Source organism: Mauremys mutica, chromosome 4 (genome assembly GCF_020497125.1).
Source record: "Mauremys mutica isolate MM-2020 ecotype Southern chromosome 4, ASM2049712v1, whole genome shotgun sequence".
In the NCBI taxonomy this organism is placed as follows: Eukaryota; Metazoa; Chordata; order Testudines; family Geoemydidae; genus Mauremys; species Mauremys mutica.
This window is the reverse complement of record NC_059075.1, coordinates 59802890-59822868: the sequence shown is the minus strand read 5'-3', so window position 1 is coordinate 59822868 and position 19979 is coordinate 59802890. Positions and strand designations below refer to the sequence as shown.

The 19979-nt window shown below is 43.7% G+C and overlaps 1 protein-coding gene across 1 annotated transcript in view; it reads right to left on the bottom strand.

The window, feature by feature from the left end:
* The window catches only part of DISP2 (dispatched RND transporter family member 2), a 31685-nt gene that overhangs the window by 4625 nt on the left and 7081 nt on the right, over nt 1-19979 (bottom strand). Inside the window, exons 2-7 of the mRNA XM_045012393.1 lie at nt 14692-15144; nt 11438-11467; nt 6890-7013; nt 5360-5475; nt 4351-4469; nt 2853-2950 (exon numbers count right to left, since the gene is read on the bottom strand). Of these exons, the coding sequence (XP_044868328.1) occupies nt 2853-2950; nt 4351-4469; nt 5360-5475; nt 6890-7013; nt 11438-11467; nt 14692-15144 (940 nt within the window). The remainder of the gene's footprint in view (nt 1-2852; nt 2951-4350; nt 4470-5359; nt 5476-6889; nt 7014-11437; nt 11468-14691; nt 15145-19979) is intronic.

Here is a 19979-nt window from a genome sequence, read left to right as displayed (position 1 = left end):
TGACAGCAGCTTTCCTCAATTTACATTCATTCTCTGCATTAGGACCACTAAGATGAGAATTTTTACAACCTTTATCCTTTTTCTCTTAAGCTTCTTTTTTTTTTTTGTACTGCAGTGACATTCTGTGAAGGACATAAGCAGGAGGCATAATGCTGTAAGGAGAAGGCCTTTTCCTGTAGCCATATTGTAAGACCTAAGGCCTTTGTCTGCAGCCATATTAGGAGAGCAGCAGCCATTAGCTAAGAAACAGAAAATCACATCCTCACATTCCATCTAAATTACATTAAAACAATGTAATATCAGGCTGTTAAGAAGGCGATCCTGTCCTAATAGCACCCACCATCACCAGATAAAGAAACAGATCTTATGATGGTTAAAGAAAACTTAGTTTGATAGCATTCTGTCTGGCAAGAAATCACTTATCAATAGTTGTGGTTGTGAAATCCTCATTTCTTTATAGTTTTGTCTTTATGGTCCCCACTTCTCTAGTGTTTATCTGTATGATCTCTGTCTGGTTCTTTGATTGATTGTCTGTTACATAATTAATTTTGCAAGGTGTAAATCAGTTAAGGTGGTGGGGTATGATTGGTTAGAGAATTTTGTTACAATATGTTAGGATTGGTTAGTAAAATTTTAGTAAAATGATTGGTTGAGGTATAGCTAAGAGAGACTGAAGTTTCACTATATAAATTGGGGTTCAAAAGGAAGTTCTTGGAAACCAACTCCAGGACACAGCCCCAAGATCAGAGCTGCCAGACCTCAACACTCTGTTAATGACACTGTGCAGAAACTGGAGTCCCCCAGAGGACCTGATCCTGACTGGCCATCAAGAAAATTTCATCTGCCTTATTGGGACTGGGAGTGGTGAGCATTGTATGTTTAGCATATGCATTTGGGGGCGGGGGGAAATTGTTAATAAATAGAGGTTAAGTAGGATATTACTGTATAAAGCTCTTTCACTGGTAAAAGACCCCACAAACCTGCCGAGTATCAGGTTATGCCCTGAGCCAAAGGAAGGGTAAGGATGGGTGCCCAAATTAACAGGGTTACACCTGAGCCCTAGGAACAGGGTAAGAGTGGATGCCCCTAGGGTGTGTGAGTAACAGAATTTTGTGAGGGTAACAGGTGTTACAGACTCTCTTCCACCATGATCTAATCCAGGGGTGAGCAAACTTTTTGGCCTGAGGACCGCATCAGGTTTAGTAAATTGTATGGAGGGCCGGTTAGGGGAGGGGGTCGTGGCGTGGCCCGGCCCCCACCTCCTATCTGCCCCCCCAGGACTCCTGCCCCATCCAATCCCCCCCCCGTTCCCTGTTCCCTGACCACCCCCGGACCTCCACCGCCCCATCCAATCCCTCCTCTCATTCCTGACGCCCCACTCCCGGGACCCCTGCCTCATCCAACCACCCCTTCTCCCTGTCCCCTGACTGCCCCCAGAACCCCTGCCTCTGACTGCCCCCTGCTGCCCCATCCCACCACCCTCCTTCCTGACTGCCCCCCGGGACTCCTGCCCCCATTCAACCCCATGTTCCGCCCCCCCGACCGCCCCAACCCCTATTCAGACCCCTGCCTCCTGACCACCACCCTGAACTCCCCTGCCCTCTATCCAAACCCCCGTGCTCTCTGCCTCCTTACCGTGCTGCCTGGAGCACCGGTGGCTGGCAGCGCTACAGCTGCACCGCCCAGCTGGAGCCTGGCCACGCCGCCACCACCACCACGCAGCACAGAGACCGAGTCAGGCTGGGCTCTGCAGCTGCGCTGCTCCAGGAGCTCACAGCCCTGCCACCCAGATCATTACGCCGGTGGCGCAGCGAGCAAGCTGAGGCTGCAGGGGAGGGGCCGGGGAGCGAGCCTCCTGGGCCAGGAGCTCGGGGGCCAGGCAGGACGGTCCTGCAGACCGGATGTGGGCTGCATGCCGTAGTTTGCCCACCTCTGATCCAGTCAATGCTTAACACTGTTTCCCTGTTAATTGCATAGGGCAAATACTATTCCCTTCCTTCTCAGGGACCCTTTTGCCTGGCACTTGCACAGAGGATACATTCAAACATCTTTTTCTTTGTAAGGCTTTCATAGCCCTTCCAATTTTAACTCTTCAGGCACACTAGCTATTGGTATTTCTTACCATCACTGATAAACTAGTCCTAATTAATACTCCAGTCTTCCACTCACTGTCCTGTCCTCTGCTATGTCTTTCTACTACTGTAGCAAGGAGCATTCAAGAGACCACGGAGCCATTCTTACCAGTCTTGGATGTAAAATATTATTGGCTATTTAGAAGATTAAATCTAGTCACATCCAGTGCAGTGCTCTCTGGATAGAAGGCCATATTGCTGATCTATCTCCATCTACTTACTTGGCACCTCTAATTTAGAGAGGATGTTGTGCTGTTAGAATTGCCAACTTCCGATGAATATGATCACTTATGTTTATTAAAGATCCCATGGTGCTTTTCACAAAACTATCATAATCTAATCCAATCTAATCTTTCTGTTTATATGGCTCTCCTCACTGTAGTGAGGCTCAGTATATGGGCCAAATTCCTCTTTTGGTAATTACATTAACCACCCTAAATTCTATAGTTTCAGTTCGATATACTATCATCAGTTTCTTGCCCAAGCTGTTGTGTGTGTACTATAAAACAGCTATGGCTCTTCAACCCAGAGGCAGCTGCATTTCAGTGGTAGGTAAAGTTATTCTTTTATTAATAAGCCAGTAAAATCCACTGGGATTCTCCAGGATGAAAGATACTATATCTCTCATATGATTTTTTCCCTGCTAGCTTTTAGTTAATGTTTAAACCAGTAAATTGAAATGAGATTGCATGTGTATACATTCCGCATGATATTACTAACCTTGTCCTGTTCAATTTGACACATGGACTGAATCGCTTGCAAGTTCCACAAGCTCCCAGCAGTTGTGGACATAAACACCAGCTGAGAATAACTCTTTCCTAAAACCCAGAAATGTAGTTAGGTAACCGAAGAGGAATCAGCCACACTGTTTGAAATAATTAGTCTATTTAAAAAACATAACGTTGTGTGTAAGTCTACCACTGATGATTCTATCAGTTGAATGGAGCAACAGGGCTTATGGATGATGAATGATAGGGCTATAAAGTGTGCAAATTGCCTCATGTGACTCTGCTCCATCACGCTTTCCATATGTGTCAGAGTCAGGAAAGGGGGGACATGGGGTTCTCTCATAATTTTCACTTGTGAATGTCATTTCTCTACAGTGAAACTATTGTGGATCAGATTCAGGCCATTTCTGTTACCTCCTGACAAAAGTCTGTACAGTCGGTCGTGGGGAGGGAGGGAGGGTCTGAGGCCCTGAGAAACTGTTGGTTTCTCCAGTAGTTGAACCATTTACTTAAGAGGATGACTTAAAGCAGGGGATTGGGAACCAGAATATCTAGGTGCTATTCCCATAAATCCACTCACTTGTGCTATTTCTGGCAAGTCACTTAACCTCTCTGTGCTCAATTTCCCCACCCATCTGTAAAATGGAATACTAATGCCCCCACCAACAGAACAGACTCAGATTTATTTCTCTTTTGGTCAAAAATTTTCAAAAGAAAAATCAACACTTTTCATTTCATTTGAATTTTTTCGTTTTTCAATTTCATTTCTGCTGAAAACATTTGAAACAAAATTTTCAAAACAAAATTAAGATTTTTCTTTTGAATATTTGGGATAGTCCCCCCCCTTGCACTCACTATTTTCCTCCATTTCTTTAATTAAAAAAGGGTGTATGGAGGGGTGTGGAAGTGAGAGAAAAAAAACTCACTTTCTCTTATTTTCCACTGGAAAAGTGTAAAAGAAAATAATTGTGGCAAAGTGTTATTTTCATTTTTTTACTTTTTACATACTGTTCCAGTTGGGAAAAAAGAAGGAGAAAAAAGTAAGAAACTGAGAGATAAAATGGGTACTTTCTCATTATTTCAAAATAAACATTTTTGAAAATTTTCAATTTTGGAAGAAAAAAAAAAATATATATATATATATATTTTTAAAAACACACCCTTCGACAATGATTTTTTGGGGGGCGGGGGCACGAAGGGAAGAATACATTTTTCATGAAATCCAATAAAACCCATACCAAATTTCAGTCAGCTTTGCTCACCGATAACTGGGGAGGCTTAATAAATTAATGTTTGCAAAATGCTGCAAGATCACTAGATGAAATACACAGAGGGCACCAAATTGTATTATGCCTGACTGCTTTCTTGGGCATTTTCTGAACACTTCCACATGTACCGGATGTTACATCTCTTCGTGCTATTGCAGTTTCCCACTGTCCCCTCTTTTTTGGTGGTTACATTTTGAAGGTGTATGTTAAAATGTCTCTCACCTGGGGGGCCACAAAAGAAACTGTCCTTTCCATAGTCTTGTTCTACCATCCGTCGTGTTCTTGCTTCTTGCTCGCCATGGATAAACCTCTGCCCTCTGTTAATACCAACGTCCCTATAGCTATCAAGAGATCACAGTTATCCTTCTATGGAACAGCTAGATTCAACATCTTTCTACAAGTCATGTAGTTGACTAGCCATGGGTTGTCACACCATGAAAATGTGCTTTGATGAGACATAATGCAATTGGAGCGGCCACTGACCTAAAATGAGGACATGGTTTAGGTCCAGAGGTTCAGTATTGGACTGTTGTGCAGGTCTGACTGCATCAATTTGCAGTGATGAGTGATTAAGTTAGATCCCACATCACTCCTTTTGGAGTCACTGAATTATCTCTGCAGCTGCTTAAAGCTGTTGAGTAAAATTTTCAAAAATGCCTTAGTGATTTAAGTGACTGTACTGCAATGAAAGACCCATTGCATGGCAGTGGGTGGCCTGGGTCAGCTGACTCAGGCTCGCAGGTCTTGGGCTGTAGGGCTATACAACTGTAGTGTAGACATTCAGGCTCAGGCTGGAACCCAGGCTCTGAGACCCTGTGAGAAGGGAGGGTCCCAAAGTCCAGGCTCCAGCCTCAGCCCAAATGTCTACACTGCAAATTTTTAGACCCACAGGCGATGCGCTACATGGCTGAGCCAGCTGACCTGGGCACTTGAGTTTCATTGCCGCAGCTTTTTTATTGTGGTGTAGACATATCCCTAGAAGCCTAATCCTATTTTGAAAAGTGATTTTAGGAGCCTAAGTCTCATTGACAACCAATGGATTTAGGCTCCTAAGTACATAACCAATTTTGAAAATGGGGATTTAGGCTCCTAATTCACTTTGGGATGTTTGAAAATGTTACTTATCGATTTTACAACCCAATTGCAACCAAACTAAGATGTCACATCATCAGTAAAGCAGTCTCATCATGGCATTGCATGCACTGAAACCCAAAGAACTAAATTCAGATACCTGTTCTTTTCAGTGTAGGGAGAAAGCGAAAGGGTCTTCTGATAGCCTGTATGGGTTTGTACATTCTTCCAGACAATGAGTTTTCTGCCAATGTCAGTATCTCGAGGCTCAAATCCCTATAGCCAAGCAAAAGGGTTTAATTAACTTGTCAGACTTGTGCTTTGGCTTAACCTTCCTTAGTCCACCTCCTCCACACCTTGTGTCAGACACAGCATGTGTCTGTGATTATTAGAATCTAATCACATTTTTTGAGGCACACACAAATTGAATTTCTCCTAGAAAGGGGGGCATAGTCCATACGTGAACCTACAGAAATATAATTTATCCTTTCCTTTTCAGCCAGTAGTGAGATAGTTCATCATGAACAGGCCAAGCAGGCTTTCTCTCTTCCTCTCTAGGTAAGGGGCGTCAACCAAAATCAACAGCTGCAGAAGCAGGATTTATTTTCTTCCCTCTCGACACAGTCTATAGTCCACACTTGAACCTTGACCAGAATGATTTTCTTCTCTCTCTCTCCTGGAAAGGTGTCCTTCATCTTATCCTAGAGCCTGTTTGAGTAGGATGGTATTTTTCCATGTTTTTTCTTAGGTAGAGGAAAAGGGTAAACACCCAGGAGGGAGAGGAACTATTTAAGAAATACTGAAGGGGCACTCTGTAGGAATGTTACACTTCTCAAGCACTAAGAGGGTTGGAAAACCGCCCCTGGATTTAGAGCGGCTGAAGTGGTTCCCACCCCCCCACACTTCCGGTCAGGAGACACACAGATTAAGCGCTGACCAGGTGTTTACTACTGGAGTACGCAGTGCATAAAGCACCAATCAGGAGAGGGGGCGAGACGTTGGCTTGAGTTTGTACATGCGTATAATAGAATGATTTATGTAACCAACTATAATAAATAGACGTGGACAGCCCCGTTGGGGCGGCTCCACAGGAACAGACTGACGGACTTGGCTTCATTCATTGCTACACACTACTAGGAGCAATATGTTGAAAAATGAGCAAAGGAACGTTAAGATTGAATAATAATAAACATATTTTAATGAACAGTGAAATAGTCTCCGAAAGGAAGTAATGGAAGTACTTCACTAAAATCCTTTAAAACTATGACAGGCCAACACACAGGCAAATACAGTGCAGCGAACACTCCTGTACTGAATGAGAGAGATGGACTAGTTTACCTAACAGGTTTCTTTTCAGTTTCAATTTCTGTGATTCTCGTATCAAAAGAAGAGCAGGGAATGCAGATTCCCCTTGTAACCTAATAGGCTTTCTGATATTTCTGAGAATGAGGGGGTAGCAGATTGTCATCTAGTGGTAGATATTATAAACTGTTGTGCATTCTGGGGGAATGTGAGAGTGTCTTTAATGTCCTCATGTATTTATAGGCCTGCTCTCTTCTCCATCCATTTCCAAAGGAGTAGGGAATGTGAAAATTTTACACTGCAGGAAGAAAACATAACTGATTGTTCCACTGATTTTCCTTGCATTCATGCATGACATGCTTGCCCCATATTATCTGCAAGGACTTACCATCAACGGTTCTGAAAAATCTGGCAGATTTCCAACTAGCAGGCCAGCTAAAGTACAAACCAGAACTGTCACCGAACAGAGCACAAGGACAGCTACCGGCCACTCAGCAATCACTTGGGAATAACTGGAATGAACAGGAGAAAACAAATGCTGCTGTTAACCTGATTTCTAAGATTAACATAAAACATGCTGCGGTACTAGCACAACGTTAGAAGAAGAATATTTAATAGAATGAGGGCTTCCTGGTTTGGGCATTTATTTGTTGAAACACTCAGGAGGTAAGAGTTCCACTGAACACATTCTGTCTGCAATTGGATGCTTGCATGCAGCTCTCATTAAATTGGGTAATTACATTCTGCATCCCTACAATTCCCTGTCTTTTCAATTGGAATTAGTAAAAACCAGGCACTTGCCTCCCTGGGCAAAATGTAGCTTTTAATATTTAACTGCAAAAATCCCTTTGGGAAGGTTGTTTTTCCCCTCTTATTCTTTCGTTCTCCTCCTCCCCCACATTGCAGAATCCAAACTATCTACTGACAGACAGTCTAGTCATTGTGAAACTGACAAGGAGCAGCATGAAGTTTGGGATCTCAACAGAAAATACAGGTAATTAGGTAATTAGCTTGTGAATCTGCTGCCACAAGATATTATTGCAGCTAAGAGCTTACTAAGATTCAAAAGAAAATTATAAATGTATGTGGATAATAAGATCATTCATTAGATAATTATTTTTATAAGGGATATAAACCCTCATGCTTCAAAACATACAGCAACCTCTCAGGCCAGGTCTACATGAGAAACTTTTGCTGATACAGTAATGTTAGTTAAGGGTGTGTGTTTGTGTGAGAGAACTAGCATAAACTGACAAAGAACAAGTTATGCCAGCAAAAGCACTCTTTTGCCAGTATAAACTGTATCTACACTAGGAGATTTTTCTGGTATAGCTATATTGGCAAGCACAGTTGCCAACTTTCACGCGGTAAATAAGCACCCCGACTTTCACAATATGCCAAAAAGCAAGCTAATCCCATTTCAAAACAAGCCAATCCCTAAGAACCCCAACACTCTGTGTGACTAAATCCCCTCGGCATGCAGTCTGGTACTGTGGTGTGCCTGCTGTGTACCCTTGACGCTCTCCCCCTTGCCCCTACTTGCCTCCCTTAGCCCCTGCTTGCTGGGAGCCGATCAAAAAAAAGAAGCAACAAGCTACATGCCAAACAAGCTACAGTAACTCCTCACTTACTATCCTCCCGCTTAACGTTGTTTCGAAGTTACGTCGCTGCTTCATTAGGGAACATACGTTTAAAGTTGTGACTTTACAAGGGAGCATTGCACAAGTTCCTCTTCTCCGCCTCCTCCCCCTCTCTTTCTCTCTCCCTCCCAGCGCTTCCCCTGCCGCGGCGCTTAGGACTTTCTGGGAGGGAGGGAGCAAGCGAGCGAGGAAGCCGCCTCAAACCCCCCCACCCCGGCAGGCAGGACCACTCGGAACGAAGGGGCTTTAGGGGCTGCAGGGCCCTGGGCTAAGGGTGCCTCGGGGCTCTGGCCTGCAGCTCTAAACCCCCTTTCGGAATGCGGCCCTGCGAGCACACACCAGAGGACTCAGGAGGAGCAGGGGCAACCGCGCAGCCAGCAGCAGGAGAGATGCGGCGCTTTCCCCTTCAAAGCGCCGCTTCTCTCCAGCCGGCTTTGAAGGGGAAAGCGACGCTTCTTTCCAGCCACTAGCTGCGTGGCTGCCCCTGCTCCTCCTGAGTCCTCCGGTCCGTGCTTGCAGGACTGCATTTCAAAAGGGGCTTTAGAGCTGCAGGCCAGGACCTGCCCCCATAGCCCAGGGTCCTGCAAAGGCCCCCCGTACCCTAACTCCCTCTCAGACCCCGCACCCCACCCTGAGTGCCCTCCTGCACCCTAACTCCCTCTCAGACCCCGCACCCCACCCTGAGCGCCCTCCCGCACCCTACGTCCCTCCCAGAGCCTGCACCCCCCCCTGAGCGCCCTCCCGCACCCTAACTCCCTCACAGACCCCGCACCCCCACCCTGAGCGCCCTCCCGTACCCTAACTCCCTCTCAGACCCCACACCCCCACCCTGAGTGCCCTTCTGCACCCTAACTCCCTCTCAGACCCCGCACCCCACCCTGAGTGCCCTCCTGCACCCTAACTCCCTCCCAGATGCTGCACCCCCACCCTGAGCACCCTCCCACACCCTAACTCCCTCCCAGACCCTGCACCCCCAGCCCTGAGCCCCAGGGGTAAGCCAGGGGCACCTCCCCACCACAGTACAGTCTGCCCTCCAACAAAATTTCCTTGAACCTAACCCCCGCCTTTATATTAAATCTTATGGGAAAATTGGATTTGTTTAACATCATTTCACTTAAAGTTGCATTTTTCAGGAACATAACTACAACGTTAAGTGAGGAGTTACTGTACAAGCCAAAAATTAGCCAACAACCACGCCCAATTTCTGCATTTTTTTCCATGGGTTTGGCATGTCTATTGGCAAGTCTTTTCTAATGTAGACCTAGCCTGGGGTTTCTTGTACCTTTCTCAGAAGCATTTGGCACTAGCTACTGTTGGAGACAGGATATTGGACCACAAGAGCTATTGATCTGATCTGGTTTGTTTTTAAATATTTCTGCCTTTGTAAGGTCTAAGGACTATTTGTTAGCAAACAGGTCCTGATGTATTTTAGATTTATGAATGAATTTACTGTTTACAAGCCTAAGGAGCTGTGCCACTGCACTTCAATCCTGTATTGTAATACTCGAGTTAGCCCAGTCCCATGCGTCTCTTGAGCCAAAGACTGTTAATTGTGACAAATAATGTAGCTTTTTCATAACCAGGGACAAGAATGAGCCCATGTGACTGAATCTGGAATTGAACCTATGACCTGATTTTTTTAAATTTAGACAGTTATTAAGCTTGCATGCACAAAGCAGGTATTTGTGCAAGCAAAAGATCAGAAATGGCCACTTGCACATTAAGTTATCTATTTATGTGTGGGGCTGGGGTAATTTGATGCCTAACTTTTTAAACATCAGGCCGTCAACCTCCAGAGGTGAAAGATTCTTACACAACTCCACTAGAGAACCTAGCTGATAAACACAGTTTGGAAACCAAAAACTGGAAGCGCTAAGAGGTAGAGAACCACCTGTTAAAATAGTTTGTATCTTGCTGATGTCAGCTTAAATGGATGTTGTTAATTAGTTTTAGGCCTCAAAATTTTATTTTTAAATGGAGTGTTGTGAAAGGAATTACAAAAATGTTTAATTTGTGCATTTCAACAAAACCAGTTTTTAAAATTGTTACATTCCATTGCTGTGCTGGAAACCCAAATGTAACAGCCCTGTAGCAGCCAGAAAGGGTCCCTCCTGCATGTATTTTCATTCTCTGAGCTAAGTGTTCTCCAAGCATGATATTAAGAAGACTAGAAGGTGAAAAATACTGCAAATTAGCCATACTTTTAATTATTCTTTTGATCATTAAGTTATTAATTCTAAAAATTAAGTATTCCTTGAATTGTAATATTTTGTTATTATGGTTACACAAAAAAGGATTTTAAAAAATAATTCTGTGTATTGACAATGTCCCTTTAAGTATTCTCATTCCTTTGGATTTAAATATGAGAAACATAGGGCAGGAGATAAGGGCAACAAGTCATCATTTTATTTATCTTTTCTCATATAACATTTATTTCCTGAAGTGTGTCTAGATTGTCCATAATCTCCTTTCCATCATACACATGATTCCATGCTGCCACAGCATAGAGTTGCACTTTATACTCCCTGACCTCTGTTAAATATTTTAGTCATCTAAATTTAATTGTAGAGGGTCTGGTGCATTAATACACGAAGAACTAGGAAGCACTAAACATAACCTTGACAAACACATCTCCATCACTAAATACTATGGGAAAATGCAAAGCTCTGAGACTATTACTGCTGTTACCCTCATATCGAGCAATCTTGTGTCTGAAGATCTTCCAGTCTGCTTTAATTCTGAGATGCAGGATCCAGGAGAATCCACTACAGTCATTTAATAATGATACTTGTGTTGTGCTTTTCATCCATAGATCTCAAAGCATTTCACCGAGGTAGGTAAACATTATTATCCCTATTTTCCAAATATGGAAACTGAGGCACAAAGAAGTGTAATTACTTGATTTAAGGTGGCACGGAAAGTCAGTGACTGAGTGGGCAACAGAATCCAGGTTTCCTGACTCCCAGGCCAGTGGACCCGGCTGCTCCTCTAGGCTTGGTTTAGACCAGTCAAGAAAAACAAATAAAGCTGTTGGCTGCACCAGAGAAAGCGCACACTCAGAGGAAAGCTAGCTAGACAAAGAAGCTCTTCATGAATGCAGGTTAAATTTATTACACAAACAGAAAGAGATTTTTTCAGACAGATGGGAAGCCTTTAATGAGGAGCTCTGCTCTTGCCTCTGAAGCTGCGCCTGTCTGGAATGTCACCAGGAATAATACACTGTGTTTCCTAATAACAGGGTAGGAGAGCAATGATAATAGGATAGCAAGACAGGAAGCATTTGATATTAAACATACCTTTTTGGCATCCTGAAAGCTTTGTCATGTCTGCAGACAGAAAGAGAGTTGTTGGTTTATTATTTTAACTTGAAGTAGCATGCTGTGCTGTTAATGAGCAAATTAACCCTTTCAGGAACTGTAAAACAAGAAAGCTGTACAGTGCAGTTCCAGCTGATGAAAGCTATCTGACACTGCTCTAGCTACATCCTGAGGTAGGCAGTCTAGTGACTAGTACACTCTTCTCCCACTGGTATTTTAAAGAAACACAACAAGAGAAGACGTAGGTTTGAATCCCATTCCTGATCTTTTGCCTTATGGGAAAATCCTATAGAATTTAATTGGAACATAAACAATTTAGTTCTATGGAAATTACTCTATATTCTCTATACACTAAAATCTATAGATTTTAATAGAAAATTATATATTTTCAACAGATTTTTAATCATTCCATAGCATGGGTATAATTCTCCATTAAATTCTATAGGATGGTTCAAAATAAGAGTATAATTTTCTATTAAACACAATAGGGCTTTTCCATCAGGGTACACATTATTTGTGCATTGGGCTCTGTTTTCTGCAGTTAATGCTGATGATGGTTTGAGGGATATGGAACTGCTCATGACAATTTGCCACAAAACAAATGCCTTCATAGATGAACATTTGTTATTCCTAGCTGCACTGTTCTAAGGAGTTCAGCAAACAAGCCTTCTCTGAGGGATTCCAAGGTCACTTTTGTTAACAAACCGGTGAGCCTGAGCTTTCCACTTGCACAATTAACAAAAGCTCCATTTCTGTATATCTTTCAAATCTGAAGAACCTTTTTTCCTCTCTCATCCCCTTTAAGTGTGTAGCCTAACCTCCTCCTCATTCAGGGAAGGCTCAGGATTGCCCAGCATAACACTTCTCTGTCACAGTGGTTCTCAAACTATAGGTCAGGACCCCAAAGTGGGTTGCGACCCTGTTTTAATGGGGTCATCAGGGCTGGCGTTACACTTGCTGGGACCTGGGGCTGAAGCCAAAGCCTGAGTGCCATCCCCCAGGGCTGGGTGGCAGGGCTCAGGTTACAGGCCCCCCCGCCCAAGGCTGAGGCCCTTGGGCTTCACCTTTGGCTCCCTGGGGTGGCAGAGGGCTTTGGCTTTTCCCCTGCCCGGGGCAGTGGGCCTTGGGTGGGCTCAGGCTTCAGTCCCCTCTCCTGGGGTCATTTAGTAATTTTTGCTGTCAGAAGGGGATCACAATGCAATGAAGTTTGAGAACCCCTGCGTATCTCATGTACAAGTGCATGCTGCTTAAGAGACTTTCAGTTGTATGTTCTTTTCAACGTTCCCTTACGGTACTTGTTGACTACTGGTCTCGTGCCAGTATTCAGCCTTAGATGGAGTTTACCACCAGCTGTTGTATGGTGGCAGCTTTTTCAGAGTGAGATGGATGGGAGAATTGCAATACAGAACAGTTCTGGTATTTGTTAAGCAAATGACGAGGGCCCAAACATTGTACTGTACTCTCCAAGGTAGTTAATGGCACACATTCATTTAGTATAAATCACTTTTAGTTTTTCACGCAGCCTTAGCTCTCTCTGGATTCTGGAGTGTTGTTTACATTCTTTTTTAAACTGAGATTACAGTCAGAAGATACACTGTGGATCTCTACAGTAATTCTCTTTCAATAAATCTATCGCACATTTGCTCAGATTACAAATCACAACTGTGTTTTATGGTGATGATGATGATTATGACTTTTCTAACTACCAGCACTGCAAACTCTGCAAGCGCTTTGCAAAACCAGCTGAGTCTGTAGCTTAAATCACCTATTATAAAGAATTTAACTGATAATTTTGTTGAAGGTATATGAGCTAAAATAGGATCCTGGTCACTCTCTGACAGCTGTGCAAACAGAGGAAAACAAAGGTTTTTTTTTCTGTTGCTAGATATAGCTTAAGAAAATAAAGGGACAGAATGTGCTTAACCTTGTACCAGAGTGCAGGGATAGATTCAACACTATCTAATCTACCTCCATGAGGATCTTCTAAAGTGCCTGTCACTGTGATATTAAAGGGCTTGGAAACTTTAGTGCCAATAGAGTGGCAGCGCTCGGTGCAGGATGATGGAGAATGTACACTTCACTCTGTTAAGGAGTGTAACAGATGCCACTCCTCTGTGTATTCTTACAGCACTTCCAGAGACATGCCTGCCTCAGGAGCAATGTCACTGGCACTAGGCTTTTCCTCAGCCTCCGCTTACAACCAACCCAGGCAGTGGCTTTACGTCCCAGTTTAGTTCTCAGAGGGCAACTATGTTGAGTGAGAAGATCATTTTTACAATAATTTTTCTGACCATAACCATACTTTAAGAGAGAACACCCCAGTTCACATGGAATTTTTCTTCTACCAGAAAGGAAACCCTGGCAGCTATTTGGGATTCTCCAACATTTTGATAGCCTCACAGGATTAAATGCATTCTTCGTCTCACTGAAATACTTAAGAACCAAAGGGTGTTGGGGTACTTCTTGCAATATACCAGAAGAAAATATGAGAACTGCAAAATATGGGCCTGATAATGGCTATATTAGATATCTTGACCCCAGTTTGAAGAGCACTGGCTTTATCTAATGAGTCCTATTAGGATCAAAGTGTGGGGTGCACAGGGGGAAGGAACTAGGAACTGCTTGTATGCCCTACACAAGTAGCACTGCTCACTCCATGTGCCTATTGCCCCAAAGCAGAAGAGGAGCTGGCAGAGCCTTGGTCCCCATCTCCATCCTCACCACCTCTCTAATTCAGCACTTCCCTTCCCAGCACATCCCAAAGCTCTAAGACAGGTTGAGAACAGAACTGTGTGAATAATGGATATTTTATTTCACTGGCAATCTTGAAAAATTAGGGAACCAATTGTTTCAGGCTGATGCAAAAATGATATGATTTTTAAATTTTCAGCAAATCAAAAGTAAGAAAAAAGTTGTTGAAACTGAATGTTTCATTTGACCTGAAATGAACTGTTTGGTTACATAGAATTAAAGGAAATTTAAACATTAGAAGTCAGTTCGAATAAAAAAAACTTGAAATGCTTTGTTTAGAAAATGTCAAACAAAACATTTTTGATTTTTCAGATTTTTTAGGGGTTTTTCCCTCAATTGAAACAATTCAGTGAGATTGATATAAATTTGTGAAATATTTTGGTGTCACCAAATTTTATTTTTTTGCCAAAAAGTTTTAGTAGAAAAATTTTGCCCAGCTGTAATTGTGAGTAACTCTGTGACCTGTACAGACTTTGGCTTACCTGACTGTTACAATGTGGTGCTGCACTGGTCGTGACTGCTGCTGGTCATGTGACCACTGTTTCCATTGACTTTCAGAGGTCTCGTGGTGGGCAGCTGGTAAAGAATCCCTACTGGAATGGTGGGAGCACAAAGTGGCCCTCTCTCCATGCCCTGGCAGTGGGGGCAAGCCATAGCTGTCTCTAGGTTCTTGCTGGTTGCAATGGTAATATAGGTGATGTTGATGTAAGTCCTGGGAGCTGGATGGTACCTGACCATTGGACTGAACAGACATTGGTCCAAGCATGCGGCTGGAGGAAGGCAGACGACCTCTCACCAAGCTGGGAGATGCAGTGATAGGGCACCGATGGACTGGACAGACTCTTTCCCAGGGAGCTCCACCATGGCTTGGTTCAGTCTTCTTGATCTCTGGCACATTAAGACAGGTTTGGCAAGGTTCTGGGTTTACTTTCTCTCTGTGAGAAAACATGGAACAATTGTATCATGTACTAGAGTGGTTGAAAGGCCCTGTATGGGATCACATCTCCCAGTCTAAAGGATTTGATAGATTAATAGATTTTAAAGTCAGAAGGGACCATTATGATCATTCAAGGCCAAACCCCGCATAACATAGACCATAGAACTGCACCCAATAAGGCCTGCATCAAGCCCATATTTTGTGGTTGAGCTAGGGGGTCTACATTTTTTTCAGAAAGACATAGGAGATGGATTTAAAGACTTCAGGTGATGGAGACTCCACCACATCCCTAGGTAATTTGTGTAGTATATGGCAATTGGGTAGTAGTCCTTTTAATAGTTTGTGAGCCTGGTAGGGATGCTTATTGTGTTTTGTGTTTTAGAAACCTGGCAGAGTAGCATTGTGAATATGTAACTAAGTTTTCCATGTTGTGTCATAGTTATTTGGACCCCACAGTTCCTTTTTGGTTTCTTCAAGCTCTTATTGTTGTGTAAAGGGCAAAAGAGACAATAATTAATGACAAGGATGGGATCATAATCCAGGAATACAGTGAAACAGAGAGTAACCAAGAGGCTTAATGAAACTGAAACTAAAGGAAGCTAACCTACCACCACTGAGAGTATGAGTGAACTATTCATTTAGAAAGGGAAAAGGGGTTAAAATGTCTGGAAGTTTGGGGAAAACACAACACATGTCTAAAAATGCTCCTTTGCATCCTTGGGTGTGGCCAAACCCTGTGGCAGTAAATCTGCATAGACTACGCTATCCCATTTATGGGACATATCTTTTTGATTGCACTAGATGACCACTCTAAATGGCCTGAAATATGCTATATGAATTCAACTAAATCACTACAGATGGTAGAAGTGTTAAGACTCTTGTTTCCAAAGTCAGGAGTACCTAAAGGGACTGTCAGCAACAAAAGAATTCAAATCACAATTGTGGAGGTTCAGTTGTTTGTCAGAAAGAATGGTATAAAACATGTCACATCAGCTCCTTACCATCTTGCCACAAATGGATTAGTGGGAAGACTTATCCAGACATTCAAGCAAGTGATTTGTGGTATGACTCCAGATAAAGGTAGTTTGCAACATAAGAGTACGGATTTTCTATTGGCCTAAAGGAATGCTTGTGATTGTTTAATAATTTGTTCCAGTATCTTTCTGGATATTAAAGTTAGACTGACTGGTCTTTAATTCTCCAGGGTCCTCTTTGTTCCCCCTTTTTAAAGACAGGTACTATGTTTTCCCCTTCTCCAGTCCCTCTAGAACCTCTCCTGTCCCCATGAATTTTCAAAAATAATTGCTAATGGTTCTGAGATTGCTTCCACTAATTCCTTAAGTACCTTACGATGAATTTTGTCAGGCACTGCTGACTTGAATACAGCTAACTTATCTAAATATTCTTTAACTTGTTCTTTCCCTATTTTGGCTTGCATTTCTTCTCCCTTGTTGTTAATATTAATTGTGTTAAGCATCTGGTCACAATTAACTTTTTTAGTGGAGACTGAAGCAAAATATGCATTAAACACCTCAGCCTTCTTGATGTCATCCGTTACTAACTCTTATTCCCTGCTAAATAGTGGCACTCCTAACGTATTTATAGCACCTCCTTATTGCCTATTATGTCTCACAAAGTAACTCATTTTGTGCCTTAACCTTTCTGATTTTGTTCCTACATGCTTGTGCTATTATTTTGTATTGATCCTTAGCAATTTGTCCATGTTTCCATACTTTGTATGATTCACTTTTTGAATTTTGGGACATTAAAGAGCTACTGATGGAGCCATATTGCCCTCTTTTTAGTCATCCTATCTTTCCTTCACATTGGGATAGTTTGCTGTTGTGTCTATAATATTTTCTCTTTCAGAAACTGCCAGCTGTCTGGAGCTCCTTTTTCCTTAGACTTTTCTCCAGTGGGACCATAGCTACCTGTTCTCTGGGCCTGTAAAAGTCAGCTTTTTTGAAGTCCATTGTCCTTATTCTGCTGCTCTTACTTCTTCCTTTCCATACAGTCATGAAATCTATCATTTCATGATCACTATCAACTGCTTTCTACCTTAAGATTCACAACTAATTCCTCGCTGGTATTCAGAATCAAGTGTAAAATAGCTGCTTCCACCTTCTGAAACAAGAAGTTGTCCTCAATACATTTTGGTGATCTAACGCCTATAAGATATTTGGATTTTTCAAAATATTATACATCTAGTGAAAATACATTTTTTCTTCCTTTAAAGGGCTGGTGCTAGATAGTGGAGCAGGACCAGAAACTGTTAATTGATTTTTCATATATAGAGTGGCTTAATATCTACTCTGCCATGTCTGTCTGTATTACAGGACGAGAAAAACATTGTCATGCACAACACTGTGAAGCCAACTGGGGAGATGGGGGAAACAAGCTGTGAAAAAATCCTCCTGACATGCTCAAAAAAGCAGTCAGCTACAAAAATAACTGATCATAAAAATGGACAGATAACCCTTTAATGTATTCAATTGCATCCAATTGTTGCTTAAATACATGAATAGTCTTGACTCTAACACTCCTAGTGGAAGTCTATTCCCCCTATTCACCACTCTGCCTGTAAAATAATGCCACTTTAAATTCTTCCTCCAGATGTTCCCTCCAGCTGATACACTTGACCCTGGCCTGTCCAAGAACTTCATAGTTTATAATAACTTGAGCTAGTTTAAATCTTTCACTTAAGTCACCTGTTAATCATTGCTCATGACAAAATAATTTCAGTTCTGTCAATCTTTTATCATATGTAAGCACCTAATTTCCATTCATCATCTTAGCTGCCCTATGCTGTACTCTCTCCAACTAATTATAGTGTCATCTTGGTTATCCAAAGGTCTTACAGGAGACCTGAAGCTTTTGGATAATTGTGGATTGGTAATCACCTGTGTAAGCTTTGAAGATTTCAAAGTCTGCAGAGCCTACAATCCCAATTAGCTGTCGATCTGGCAGCCTCCACATTTTATGTGCTGCAGTCCTTGCCTGAGTCGTAGACTGGCTCTTGTTTGTCTGCCTATACCAGGTCAGAACATTATTATTTTGCAGCGTAGACAGGACCCTCTAATCTTATTAGAGAAGAGAGGATGAAGGAGTTTGTGGTGTTTGTTTATTGTGGCGGGGAAGGGGAGGACTGGCTAGATCAGTGCATTTATGAATCATCTGCACACATGCTTTAATGATACTGGAACTGAACAAGAAGCTAACACTGAAAGAAGAACATCTTCTGGAAGATAATTTCCAATCAGGGTGATGTGATATATTCAACAATTTTGGGGCTGTGTGGGCAGAAATGTTCTCTCAGGCACAGAAAAGTAGCAGCCTACAGTGGTGACCTCATAGCCTCATTTTGCCAACCCAGCTGGATGCAACCCAAGAGATAAACAGAGAGGCGCGGGAGGCAGAGAGCAAGGACCAGACTGAAATTAACTGCTCCTGTTATCTACCATTGCTGGTTGTGTTCTTTACAATGTTTGCCTCCTTGAGCAGCTGGCTCAGAGCTCCAGGGCTGGCAGCTAGGGCTACCATGCATCCGGTTTTCGACCGGAATGCCCAGTCAAAAAGGGACCCTGGCGGCCGCTAAAAGTCCAGTCGGCGGCGCAGTGGGGCTAAGTCAGACTCCTTGCCTGCCCTGGCTCTGTTTGGCTCCCAAAAGTGGCAACATGTCCCTGTGGCCCCTAGGTGCACAGGTGGCCAGGCAGCTCCGAGTGGTGCCCCTGCCCGTGGGTGCTGCCCTTGCAGCTCCCATTGGCCAGGAACTGCCTAGGGACCACAGGGACATGCCGACCACTTCTGGGAGCCGCCTGAGGTATGCGCCACACAGAGCCTGCACCCCTCACCCCTTTCCGCACCTCCTCCCCTGCCCCAGCCCTGAGCCCCCTCCCCTGCATTCTGAACCACTTGGCCCCAGCCCAGAGCCCCCTCCTGCAATCCAATCCCCTCATTTCTGGCCCCACCCTGGAGTCCTCACCCTCAGCCAGAGCTCTCACCTCCTCCTGCACTCCAACCCTCTGCCCCAGCCTGGAGCCCCCTCCCACAATTCGAACCTCTCATTTCTGGCCCCAGCCGGAGCCCTCACCCCCTCCCATGCCCTAACCCCCTGCCCCAGCCCAGTGAAAATGAGCGACTGAGAGGGGGTGGGGAATAGCGAGTGACAGAGGGAGAGGGGATGGAGTGCATGGCGGTGGGGCCTTGGAGAAGAGGTGGGTCAGGGGTGGGGCCTTGGGAAGTGGCAGGGCAGAGTGCAGGGCAAGGGTGTTCAGTTTTTGGCAATCAGAACGTTGGCAACCCTACTGGCAGCTCAGAGCTCTGGGTCCCCCCACCATCCGCGGCAGCTCAGAACTCTGGGTTCCGCCCACCAACCACGGTGGCTCACAGCTGTGGGGACCCCTGCCACCCATGGCAACTCGGAGCTCCAGGGCCCCTGACGGCTGACAGCTCCAGTCCCACTGCCCTGGGGCTGAAGCGGAAAATGTCACAGAGGTCTCTGGAAGTCACGGAATCCATGATCTCTGTGATATAATCTTACCCTTACTTATGGCACAACTGCTGGATTGGATTAAATGACCATCCTCTCGGAAGCAGTAACCTTATGAAAATTTGGTCTCCACTGGAAGTTTCCCCCTTCACTAAGATGTTCAGACAATTTGAAAATCAAATTTATGAAACTGTACTAATCACCTTGTTACATTACTTTTCTGAGATGATACCGCAGCACAGACAACAACATTTTGCATCACCTGAGGAATCAGAAACAGCAAAAGAACAAAGACTGTATCTTCCTCTTCCCTTGTGAAAATGTGCAGGAAAGCTTAACCAATT